The sequence below is a fragment of the Electrophorus electricus genome, chromosome 2 (genome assembly GCF_041902795.1).
Source record: "Electrophorus electricus isolate QZ-2024a chromosome 2, ASM4190279v1, whole genome shotgun sequence".
NCBI classification, from domain to species: Eukaryota; Metazoa; Chordata; class Actinopteri; order Gymnotiformes; family Gymnotidae; genus Electrophorus; species Electrophorus electricus.
The window spans coordinates 23,859,367-23,872,174 of record NC_137498.1 but is presented as its reverse complement, the minus strand read 5'-3'; the positions used below and the strand labels follow the sequence as shown (position 1 = coordinate 23,872,174).

The window sequence follows — 12,808 nt, the reverse complement described above, 5'->3', positions numbered from 1 at the left end:
TGTTTAAATCAGGTCTGTGGTGGAAATGAAGAGTTTTGGACATTCAAAATGTAGTCATACATGTAGAGCTGCCCATATCTTATCAGTTTATGTAGATTGTTGTAATATATCCTCCATTTAACTGGTCTGCATTTTGTTACATATGACAACTGTCGATTCGAGGTATATCCTTTGTGATGAATGCAATTTGACATAAAAACATTTGTCAAAATGTGATTTTATTACAATAATAAAATCATTCCTTTGTACAAGTTACATACAAGTTACATTCTGCAAATGTGTAGGCGTAGAATACATTAGTCTAGTTAAACTCCATTCTGAAAATAACATTTTCTGAAACAAAGCTCAAACCACACTGTGTAGACAGTCGTTCAGGCTGCCAATGAATATGCAGTGGCTCCGTGTAGGCGACATTTCACTCCGGCTACGTTCAGATAGCAGTGGTGCTATTCAAAAACGGCATCAGGGTTTATTATTTTGCGTCGACACGTGCGTCCCTTCCTACGGCAGCGGAGGATTTTGCAGCAAACCCAACTAAACCAGGAGCGCATTCATTGGTTTCACGAGCAGCGTAGGAATGACTGCATGCCAACTGCGTTTTCCCACTTTTTATTCCCGACAATCGGTTTCGAGGGAGTTGATAACATTTATTTCGTTTCACTTATGAAAATGGATTGGCGATTCTTTATTTCGTAATATAAAACGTGGTGATTTTTAATTACGGTACGTCTTTTTACTCGTTCCACTATAGCAGCAAGGCACCTGAAGCTGGTCAAGACCATGGATCCGCCAGCGAATTCGGAGAAATCTCATCTTATTAACGAAAAAAATACCAAAATGTATTCCCTAAAACTAAGAAGGTAAATATGGACTTTTCTTCTGCGTGAACAGTATACTTTTGAACTGGTGTATAAGCACATTCCAATGGGTCCAGACGTGGAGTTGCCTTTGTCAAATTTTGGACACTAAACTGTAATAAATATCTTAACTTATGCAATTTATTTATATTTTGGTATAAAGGTATAGTTTGTCATTATTATTATTATTATTATTATTATTATTATTATTATTATTATTATTATTATTTACGTGACGCATATTCAACCAGTCTATTAATTAAGCCATTGTTTATCACATTTTATATATATATATATATATATATATATATATATATATATATATATATATATATATATATATATATATATATATATATATATATATATATATATATATATATATATATAGTTTCCATGCTTCACTTGATTTTGGACTCTGCTTGACGAATGACCTCGGGGAATTTAGCACAAGCCTGAGACCCACTGACGCTTATTATGTGATCAGAAAACTTTACTCCAGGTTGCAGCCTGACACTCTCACACATGTTAAATGCTTGCATATAAATATCACCCAAAACAAACAAACAAACAAAGAAACAATAATCAATAGGCTTTATTCCATGAGATGTCCTGTAGTCTAATCTATAAAATAAACACAAAACATAGGTCTATGTTTAATTTTTATAGCCCTGCTAAATAAATAGACTAAATAAATCGTTGGAAGAGCAAGAGTTAAAGATATCCAGATTTACTTGCATAGTATGAATCATGGACTGTTGCCTTATAAGTGCACGATTTAAAACTTAGATATGCACTTAGAATTACTGCAATGTGTAAATCAATTTTCAGGAGCACGGACAGTAATCTGAGGTCTTAGATTAACCATACACACATTATCATCACAACAGATCAATTGATGAACAAAACTTATATGTCATTGAACAGCTGATCCTGATGACATAATAAATCAAAAATTTTCAGACGTCTAATTATAAATACAACTATCATTAAGCGTCTATCTGGTTCAGTAAACGAATGAGCAAATGTGAGAAAATTCATTTCTACGACTCACTTAATTTTGGACAGTTTTTGACAGATTGGTTCGGTAAACTTTGATGAGTTCCCCGAGGCAATTGTTATTCAAGCGAAACAATATCTCCAAGAAACACTGGCAAAAACATAAATTCCTAAATTCGAAATAACAATCAAAATAAAATAATTTAGTATTCTATCATAGTACGAAGTGCACATAGCGTTAAAAAATTCGTAATTCTGGACATTTCGGTGTTGTATCACATTTTAGACTTTTTATAGGCATTATTGGCTGTTATGAGTTGACATGAAACTCAGGAAGAAACATGGTAAGAAAGCTCCTCTAATGCCCCATGAAGACGAACTCTCCACAGTGAATTCTTATATTTTTTTCTTAAGAACTATGAATAAGAATACAATTGCACAGAGAAGAAAGAAATACTTGATCATATCGTATTGAGAAACTGTGAAAAGAAACAACCGTGTTAAAGCGATTTAAAACTTTATAAAAATGCATTGTTGTTAAAGACAAGCCCAGTCCCTCTGTGGGAGTTAATAAATCATTAATGTAGCAGATCTGCTTACTGAAATTAGTCAAAAGGATGAAATAGGCACTTCATCACAGTAATTTTTTCTATCTTGATTCATGTAACTTACAGAACTGTAAATACATATTTAACACGCATTCCTCAAAAGAGGCTGTAACCTATAGCCCGAACGTAACACCCTTCAGATGTTATGCAAAACCCTTTCGATTTGATCTGGCGTTGTAGAGTTCTCCAAACGCTGTTCTCGATTTAATCCCGCTGCACAGCACTCACTAGTGTGTGTTCTTACAAACGAGGATATTATATAGCCTGAAATTCGAGGCTACAAGGAGACGTTCCTCTCATGTATTAGAATACCCGAACCTAGTGGTACTATTCGATATTTACTTTCTGACTGACACTGAAGACTAATTTTCGGCGCAATACAACCGCAGTTGCGGAAACTGCATTTATGGAAATCATAATTACCTCTTATATTTGCTGTTCCAACATGGCCGAATTTTAGAAGTGACAGTCTAGCCCAACCCCAAAAGTGGAAGCTTTTATATAAATTGTTGTTATTGTTATAAGTTTAGGACACCTTATTCTAATGTGCGATGACACGGTGGATATTAATACATGTATGTTTAATTTCTTGGGGCTTTCAAAAACATTTGTTAATGAATGTAGACTGCTTAACTAAATATAAACTTTACAGCATTTCCATGCTTCTTAACATTGTAAAAACAATGAACGATTGAGTCAGTAAAGGGTATTTTTAATGACGTTTTTATTCATAATGTCTTTTAAAACAAACAACCAATAACTACAAGTTTATCATCAAAACAAAACTGGCTACTAATGATATATTTAGTGCCTATGTAATGGCAGGGATTGTGCTGGGGTCACACCCTGCCACTGAAAGGTTTCAAGGGGATGGCTTCACAGATGTAAATGTGCTTTATTGGTTATCTCACAAAGATACAAATGGTTGTAAACCACTTTTACCGTGGAAGATGCATATTATCTTGTATTTATATTTAAGAGTGTGTTCTATAAGGATGATCAGCGATTTAATGGTGAGCAGCTGAATGTAAGCAAAAGCCCATAAATTGATGACTCGGTTTTTTTTAAAACATGCAAAAGATGATGTGTTAAAAATGTGAACATATGCAGTTTGGGATTGCAGCTGAAAGACTGCCTCACTAACTAAAATAATCAGTTTCACCTTAAAGCTTAGTTTATTGTGTCTTGATGTTTTTGCAGTTGATGTTTTTATGGAACTCTCTCAAGTGTCATTATAGTTTCACTTTGAGTCTTCACACTAAAAGATAAGTGTAATAAAATATGTGGGATTTCAATGGAAAAAGTCATTTTTAAATAAAACATTTGTATTTGTTTGGTCTTTTTAAAAGATAAACACAGCTTTCTGACCCCCCCCCCCCCAAGTGACCCATGACCATATTTTATTTTGTAATATTTATATTAAAAGTTCCAAAATGGCTTAGACCCACAGCAGTTCAATCTTTCTGTGCAATGTCTGCAGAAGTAGTGTTGTGGCAGACATGGGCAAAATGTGAAAATGCTCAGACAGGCTGTGAAATAATAGCCTATGGAATTCTGCATTATGGAATTCTGCAATATCCTGATCTGAAGAATAGACCTTACAGTTTTTTCTTCTGTGAGACTGTTGATCTAAATTTACACATTCTAGCAGCTTTTTTTCATGATATGTTTTTTCATTTGTCTTTTAATTTTAGCAGTATTTTTTGTTATGGGGTTAAAGCACACTGTATTCTTCCCAGAGCTCTCCCAATAAGGCTTTTATAATAAAGATGAGGTTTGCATTGAGCTGAGGAATGGAAATCACCCTTGCAGTTGACTAATACACCGAATACACATGTATTGTCACAAGATTAAAGGCACAGGCAGGAAGGGTGCATTCGGATGTATGGACGTGGGTGTATGTGAGTGGGAGGGGACCTGGCAGATCGCTTGCTTCTTGCCCAGTACGATGATTAAACAGACACTGCATGTTCCACATGGCTGCTTCCTTTCAGACCATGAGGGCAAGATGGATGGTCTGATGTGTGTGTGTGTGTGTGTGTGTGTGTGTGTGTGTGTGTGTGTATGTTGCTAGCTAGGGGGTTGGAGAGTCAGTTATCTCCACTGAGCCGTGATTGGGCTTTTCCACGCCATTAGCCTCATCATAGCCACTGTACCATTAACACGCACACAGCAGAGAGAGGGCCCATACAACACAATCAACAGCTATAGCCCCAGCTGATTGACTCTCACTGTGATACGTGCCCCCTCTGAACATGAGAATGGTCTGGCTGTTGTGTTCTCATGGAAGCTATAGTGGCATGATTTTTGGGTTTCAGTGTGATAAACTCATCTGAATGGAAAGATGCATTGCACTTTAGATAAGAGTAACTGAACTGACATTGGTATCCAAGCTTTTAGTTTTATTTTATAATCTCTGCCTGATTTACATCAGATGTTTTATAGGCTTGTGAGGTTGGGGATCATTTTTATGTAGCAAATTCTTTTAAAAAATTAATCAGCCTTCTAATCTAAATGATCCATGTCTCATCTTCTGCAGTGAATTTCCTGGTTCCAAAGAAAGCTACCCCAATCTGCCTTTTGAGAATGGGGACTCCACTGGGGCCATTGAGTTGAAGAGGCCTGTTGGAGCCCATTGCCACGGAAGCAAAGCAGTATGTGAGGAGAACCGCGAGAAGCTAGTGGCTAAGAAAAAGCTGTATGTTGCTTCCATAGTCTGCCTGGTCTTCATGATTGGAGAAGTCATTGGTAAGAGCCAAAACATTCAGAGGGAAGGGTTGTTGAAAATCACAAATGAATGCTTCCAACATGTTTTCTTACATGTTCATGCAGATTTATGCTGGTAACAACATCTTCCACGTTAGATTCCAATTTTTACTGATGCTCTTTTTTGTTAAAGTGCCGTGTGGTGGCTAGACCTTGCATGAGATGCATGAAGTAAGTTGAGAAATGACTATTTCACATGTGTAAATGCTAAGGAATGCCATCAACACTAAATAAGGATGCTGATTTCCCTATTGGGGAAGGAGCCATGCACTTAAGAGTGGATGGCAGGTCAATCAATTGCAACGCTGCTGTCATCTGCACATCTGCTGATGCCTGTCAGGTCTAAGAATGTCTGCTGAGTAAGTGGAAAAGAGTTGCAATGGTAATAGAATAAAGCAAAGATGTAGTCAGTTCCTTCCTATAAGAGATTGTTCCTTTAAGCCAGATGCAAGTGTTACTGCATTAGCAGCAGGCCTGCATTTGGCATGGTCGAGTGCTTGACTCCAGTGTGGCAGGAAGTAAAGATATGGTTCATTGTCTGGTCACATAGACATATAGTATTGTCTTCCACACACAGTTGCAGCAAGCTATGAAACTGCTTCTACATTACACAAAGACGTGAGTGCCTTACCAAAAAAAGGGGAGCTGCACTGATGTGTGGTAAGCACACCACAGTTGGATGAATGGGATTCAATGGGATTCTTGGTTTCATAGGTTGCTGCAAAAGAGGACGCTGCGATTATTAATGAATGTTTCTGCAAATTTTATTACCCACCACACATCTTTTAAACATTTGTGCAATGCAGAGTGGTGTATCAAAAAAAGCACATATCTGTGTCATGTTCTTTTGTTAAACTCTGAAAATGCTGTGAAATTATACCTCCTTATACACATCACCTGAAGGATGTCCTCTCTATAAATGTTATTAATTATAACAATGTCCATATGCTATTATAATCATGATATAAAATATTATTCCATGACTGTGGTAGCCATAGTAAATTATTTAATTATGTAAATATCTAATTTCTTTAAGATGTTGCTTTAAGGTCCTTATAACAATCACTTTGCTTTCACAAGAAATACCAACATACATAAAATATATGAATATGTCTAATCTACCTCATTAACCTGGAAGTCCATATTCATTACTCCAGCCAATCTGGCCCTCCAATCCTTTTGCAATGCAAAATGCACTCTCCAAGGTCATGAAAATAAGAATAGCCAGTGTACTGTAGTGCTGCATGAAATAGTGTACCCACTCAGATACAGCCCACACAGGCAATATAATATGTTCAATATCTGACTAGAGGTGACTTGGAGGAACAGAGGATCTACAAGGGTGGTGGGGGTACAATCTGAAGTTCAAAACAGCAACCAGAAGTCAAAGGTTAACCAGTTAACCAGAAGTTAAAGGTTAACCAGTTAACCAGAAGTTAAAGGTTAACCAATTAACCAGAAGATAAAGGTTTTCTTCAAATTGATCTGCTTTGGCAGCTCATTATTTTCACTGGCCTTTACCAACTAATGTGGATATGACTTGTGCATTTTAGTGGAAAATGTCTGCTTTGATCAAGAAAAATGGGGTCTTGGCATAATACAAAACAAATTTCAATTTTACATTGTATTGACTCCAGGCTCACAGCCAGCCAACCAGTCATTTATTAAATTGAGAGAATAAAAGATCTACCATGTAGTTCAGTACTATTCAGTACTAAAAGTACTATTTTTGAGTCAGCAGTCCAAGAATAGCAACATATAATCTTATCATCGTTAAACTTTGATTTTTGATTTTTAAATGTGATCAAATTTATAGTCAAGTATAGTCTTAGATTACACTAATGGCAATGCCCCAGTTTAAAAACATATGTAATACATATCACCTATAACATATAGCAGACAATATATATAGCTAGATAGATAGACAGACAGACACACACACACACACACACACACACACACACACACACACACACACACACACACACATATATATATATATATATATATAGAGAGAGAGAGAGAGAGAGAGAGAGAGAAAAAGAGAGAGAGAGAGAGAGAGAGAGAGAGAGAGAGTAGTCTATGGTTTGACTGTGTCAGTAGTCTAAGGTTTGTCTGTCTGTATATCCCAATTCCTACAGGTGGCTACCTTGCCCACAGCTTGGCCATCATGACAGATGCGGCTCATCTGCTCACTGACTTTGGCAGCATGATGGTCAGCGTGTTCTCCCTGTGGATCTCCTCCCGACCTCCCACAAAGATCATGAACTTCGGGTGGCACAGATCAGGTGAATGTCTCTAAGAGTGTGACATTAGTAACAGTAAAGTGATGCTTTGGTGACACTGAGGTCTGCTTCTACAATCAGTCAGCCAAGTCAGAGAATGTCAACCAAGTCTCAGAAGTTCCAATGGTGTCTATCTACATAACTGCATTCAGTTTGTAAAGATCATCTGAAATACTTGTGCTGTGAGCACATAGGTGAGACAGTGTTCTTGTGTTGTGTTCACAGAGATTTTGGGAGCATTGATATCCGTAATGTCCATCTGGATAGTTACTGGGATACTGGTGTACCTTGCTATTGAGAGGATCGTAAAGAATGATTATGAGATTGAGGGCCATGTTATGCTCCTCACCTCGGGTTGTGCTGTTGTGGTCAACATCATGTGAGTGGAATAAACTCTCTCTGTATGACTCTATCTGAAGGAGAGTTTGAAGGCTGGCAGGTAACTGTGAAGAGTTTACCTAGAGGGAATGCTGACAGAATTTGGGACTGAGAATGGTGGTTCTGATTGCATTGTTGTTTTGTAGAATGGCATACATCCTACACCACTCCAGTACCTTCCATGGTCATGGCTCGGGCTATCACAAGATCGATGAAAATGGAATAAGCCCCATAGGCCATGGCCACTCCCACAGCCTCCTGGGTAGCCATGGAAACACCAGTGTCAGGGCAGCATTTATCCATGTCTTGGGTGACCTCTTACAGAGCTTTGGAGTGATGGTGGCAGCCATCATAATCTATTTTCGGGTAATTTTAGAAATATATAATAACCATAATATTGTTCCACAATTTACTGACTGCATAGCCTCTTTTTGTCTTCTGTTCTTTCAGCCTGAATACAAAGTGGCTGACCCAATCTGCACATTCCTCTTCTCTGTGTTTGTACTCGGGACCACAGTCACCATCCTGGGTGATGTATTCCGTATCCTCATGGAAGGTAGGTGGAGAAGTGGAGAAGTGGAATGAAACTGTATAGTATCTGCCATCAGGCTTTGGATCCAGTTCACCTATTTTTTATTTAGCATGTTTTATTCAGTTAATTCACATGCCATCATGTGATTTGTCTTCAGGGGCACCCAAAGGAATTGAATTTAACTCAGTGAAGGAGGTGCTGCTGTCCCTGAAAGCTGTCAAGGCCATGCATAATCTGCATTTATGGGGCCTAACCATTAGCCAGACCCTGCTTTCTGTCCATGTGGCGATTGGTGAGACACCTCCGGTTAACTTCAACAGATTTGTTTTACTGCCTGTACTTTAATTACTGTATATGGCAGACCTTAAAATTGCTGTAATATCTAAATTAAAGATACAGGTAATGCTAATAAAGTGACTGACAGATGCTACTATATTTATCACGTCAATAACATCACTTAGTATTTATAGAATCTTTGAATTAAGCTACTTTATTTGTACTTTTTGTGTCCTTTGGGGAAAAAATTAAGTAGAGATCTGAGAATGGGCAGAAACTGTAAGCCCATTATCTACAGTAAACATAGATTTTTTGTGTCCATTTCAGAGGAAAATGCAGATCCTCAGAGTGTCCTAAAGGAAGCCACAGAGCTCCTGCAGACCAAGTTTGGCTTCTACAGCACCACCATCCAGGTAGAGCCCTACTGTGAAGATATGGCCTACTGTACCCTGTGCCAGGACCCTATGGACTAATGTTAGCATGCAAACCCAGTGAGAAAGGCTGTTTAGGAGGCAGCCTGTACAAAATATATGTGCATATTTCTAAATCCTTTTCTGGGAGTTCAGCCAAATATGGAAAAATTGTACACATGCATTAGTCATGCACACTTTTGTCAAGCACCATTTAAAATTTGTGAGAGGCCACATTGCATTAGAAGTTGTTTTCTTCACACAATGCTAAACAGACACTGAATGAAATGTAACTTGCTTAAGGCTTTACTAGTATTGTGATTCAGTTCTGACTTTTGCTCCACTGCCTGCCTGTGGGCTCAGAGGGTAAAAGATGGGTATCGATGTGACTACACTGAAAACAATTAGGGTTGGGTCTTATGGCTTAACTGACCTCTCCCTGTGCTGGGTCTGCTCCTACAGTCAATGAGAAAGTCCATCAATCTAAAGCTTGAAGAAAGCTGATGCTCATGTCAACGCAGAATTTGTCAGAGATCTCGATATTGACCTCTTGTGATGTGGTACATTGCCACTTAAAAAAGAAACTAGTTGATGTTAGTACCCTCCATTCTCACTGTTATTATAAAAGCTGAGGAAACAAACATTCCTCAATCTTTTGTTTTTTTGTTTGTTGTGAGAATTGTTATCTGAGCCAAGATGACCAATGGAATGAAAGTTAGAGGGTATTGCAAGGAGCTAAGTCTTAGAAAAGTGTTTCTCATATCTGTTATCAAAGTCACAAAATGTGCTTGCTTAGCACTATTGTGCTCTTGGCTGTTTCTGATGCTTCTCTCATATGCCAGCCCTACAGCACTAGCAACCTGTTTTTTTCTGCACAATCAATTTATGAGGAAGAGACAAATGAATGCTAATGCTGACACATGGGGGCTAATACACTTGCACATAATGTACAGGATTTCTGTCTTGGCTCTCCTTGCCTCCACACTGCCACAGCTTCCAATAGCTGTAACATTCCAATGGGCACCAAAAATGCCAGTGTTGCTAAGAACAGACAGAACCCAGTAGCATCAATAAACGTATGCAAGTGATATCCTTTGTACAGGTCCAAGAACTGAAACATTTCTTAGTAGCTGTCAATAAATAACTTTTAACCACTGAACCCTATTAGCAACATTAGCATTTTTGTTCAAAGTATACTGGTAAGGTCATGGTAACTGACATATCTGAAATAACCACAAAACAGCTAGGATCTATTAATAAATATCGCAACATATTACTTCACAACCAACTTTCATCAGAATGCACATTTATTAAAAACACCTTTTAGGTGTTCTTTTAGAGGCTATAGGCCATTTGTTGCAATGCACAGTTAATGTCCACCATCTATGCATCAACAATCAGTTTCTGTATACAGGAATGCTGTATATGTGTGAAAGGTCCAGTTACACTGCTGTGTCTAGTACCCTCATACCATTGCAAAAACTATTATTACTCTCACTGCTGTGTTGAGAATGATGTGCCATGCAAATAATATCTGTTAAAGCAGTAGTCCTGTGGCTGGAAATAAAACAGTGGTAGAGTGACTTACAATTTGTGCGTAGTGAGCTTGGATACAGTTAAATACTTCTAAATGCACCTGTAAGATAGTAGACCCAATAAAGTGGCCAATGAGTGTAGGTGCAAGGTAGGTTTGATGTCAAGTTTCACGACATGATCCTATAACCATGTTTCTTGAAAAAATGCAGCCAGTTTAAGTAAAAACATTTCTTTTTACTGAGCTTATTATTGTATATTTGTGCAGCATATTCTGCATATATATTACCATAATTCACAGGATTCAGCTTTACATAAAGAGAAAACTCCCACCATCACATCTTCTCTGACTTGCCATGTAGCTGTTGTGTTTTAAGGCCTGCTTTAAAGTGTTTTGATGAAATGTTGTCGTGGTCTGCACTGTATAACGGCAAGTATACGTGTCCTTTTCTTTAATGAGGCTAGACACACTTGCATGGGTGCTTTGTGAGCTGTTTTCTTTCATGCCAAAAAAGACTGCCAACCACAAGAATCTTTATCAAAGTAAGGACCTCACTGTCTGTTAAAATACTTTCATTAAAGTCTATATTTTGTCACTTTTGATAAAATGCGTATATTTTAAATGTAAATATTTGAACCTATGAAGCCATGATGAATAAACAATAAAATGAAAGATGGACCAACATAAATTAGTATATTTTTGATAATATATATGGGTTGTAGTACATGAGGATCTGGGTTTAACAGTGCTGAACAGAAAGTCTGTTATTGTACACAGAGGATGACAGAAAGGTTTAGGAAAGTATACTTCCCTTCTTTCCTCATAATCTTGGAATGATAGGCTTCGGTATGCAATGTCCTTTTATGCTGTTCTGAGACCGGTTTGCATTGTGTCTAACACCGATTAAGAGTAAATTTGGGTTTGAGGAATTGGTCTTAGATTAGTGTTTAGACATGTACTCCTAGATCTGTTTATTGGATTTCATATGTTTCAGTAATCCTATGTAATCCCAGTGTTAGGGTTAGCTCTATCTGATATCAAGATAGTAACATTTTCTGTTGAAAACTTTCAAATGAAACCAAAGTAGGCCAGGAAACCTATTGCAATTAATGTGCACTACCACCAAAACAGATAAGAGGGACGGGGAAAAAAGCCCTTACCATCTTAATTCAACAAGAGTAATTTTGCTTAGGGCATGACTTCTGGAATGACAGCTGGAATGTCCTTATGTTGCTAATGTAGATTCAGAAGTGTAAATTAAACTAATTCTGCTAAACTGAATTTAGAGAAAAATGGCAATTAACTCAGTAATGGAGGCTTTAATTTTGGCAGCAGTTCCAGAGAATATATAATCATCAGTCATGCTTCAGATGTGTTCTGTATTTTTGTGCAATGACAGAAGTCAGTGTTGTACTGTGGAAATTGTAAATTTTCTATGTAATTATTGTGTGTGCCAAGACTTTGTGAAGGTATATATAAATTTGCTTACTATATAAGCAAAATTGTGTATTTAATCCACTGTGTAAATGTTTTGTTGTACAATATGTACCAACATATAATCACTGGTCTACTAGACATTTGTTATAGTGAGTTTTTGTAGCCTGCAATAAAACAACCGTAAACTGGTCAATATAATTCATGAAAATGTTTTTATTATGGTTTTGTTTTTCAGGGACCATTCTAAAATGACATTTTTCTCAAACTAAGAGATGCTTTTCACCCGAGTTAGCTAATAAGCCAATTTCCAACCACCACACAACTACTACTAAAACCACATTAAAATACAAGTGAAGTATTTGATGTGGTGTGCCTAAAAACAGGAAGGCTCAGTAACCAGCTATTTTAGCTTCTTTTATGGTGACCAACATTATGATACAAAAATCAAACAAAGAAATCTCCCAGTATCACGGTGAATCTTCTTATTAACAAAACCCTAGAGATTGCTGCACTATGGTTGCATCTGGCACCTGTCCAGTTTTCCATCACTGGGAGCCAATTACACCTGCTGGGATGTAATTGAGGGCTTGAAAAATGAGAAGTGCCCAGGTGCACCACCTGACACTCCATTACACAAAACTAGCACTTAAGGAACTACACTGACATGCTGCTTACAATTAGCTGGGCTTAACACAGAAAAACATGGTTATTCTAAATGGATTTGGA

The 12,808-nt window shown here is 37.5% G+C and overlaps 1 protein-coding gene across 2 annotated transcripts; it reads left to right on the top strand.

Annotated features, from left to right (window-relative positions):
• Nucleotides 1-366: 366 nt before the first annotated feature.
• slc30a2 (solute carrier family 30 member 2) lies at nt 367-12,280 on the top strand. Of its 2 annotated transcripts, XM_027000422.3 has the most exons (9): nt 367-571; nt 752-860; nt 5,004-5,212; nt 7,372-7,518; nt 7,741-7,894; nt 8,040-8,259; nt 8,344-8,449; nt 8,583-8,717; nt 9,029-12,280. In XM_027000422.3, exons 2-9 carry the CDS (start codon nt 781-783, stop codon nt 9,172-9,174), a joined length of 1,197 nt encoding a protein of 398 aa, XP_026856223.1. In that variant the 5' UTR covers nt 367-571; nt 752-780; the 3' UTR covers nt 9,175-12,280. The 2 variants fall into 2 exon arrangements, with proteins under 2 accessions (XP_026856223.1, XP_081552431.1); XM_081696305.1 differs by having other exon boundaries at nt 368-860.
• Nucleotides 12,281-12,808: the final 528 nt, after the last annotated feature.

Coding starts and splice junctions, on each gene's coding strand:
- slc30a2 (XM_027000422.3), top strand. CDS start 781: ATGGATCCGCCAGCGAATTCGGAGAAATCTCATCTTATTAACGAAAAA. Junction 861..5,003: donor TATTCCCTAAAACTAAGAAG/GTAAATATGGAC, acceptor CATCTTCTGCAG/TGAATTTCCTGGTTCCAAAG. Junction 8,450..8,582: donor ATTCCGTATCCTCATGGAAG/GTAGGTGGAGAA, acceptor ATTTGTCTTCAG/GGGCACCCAAAGGAATTGAA.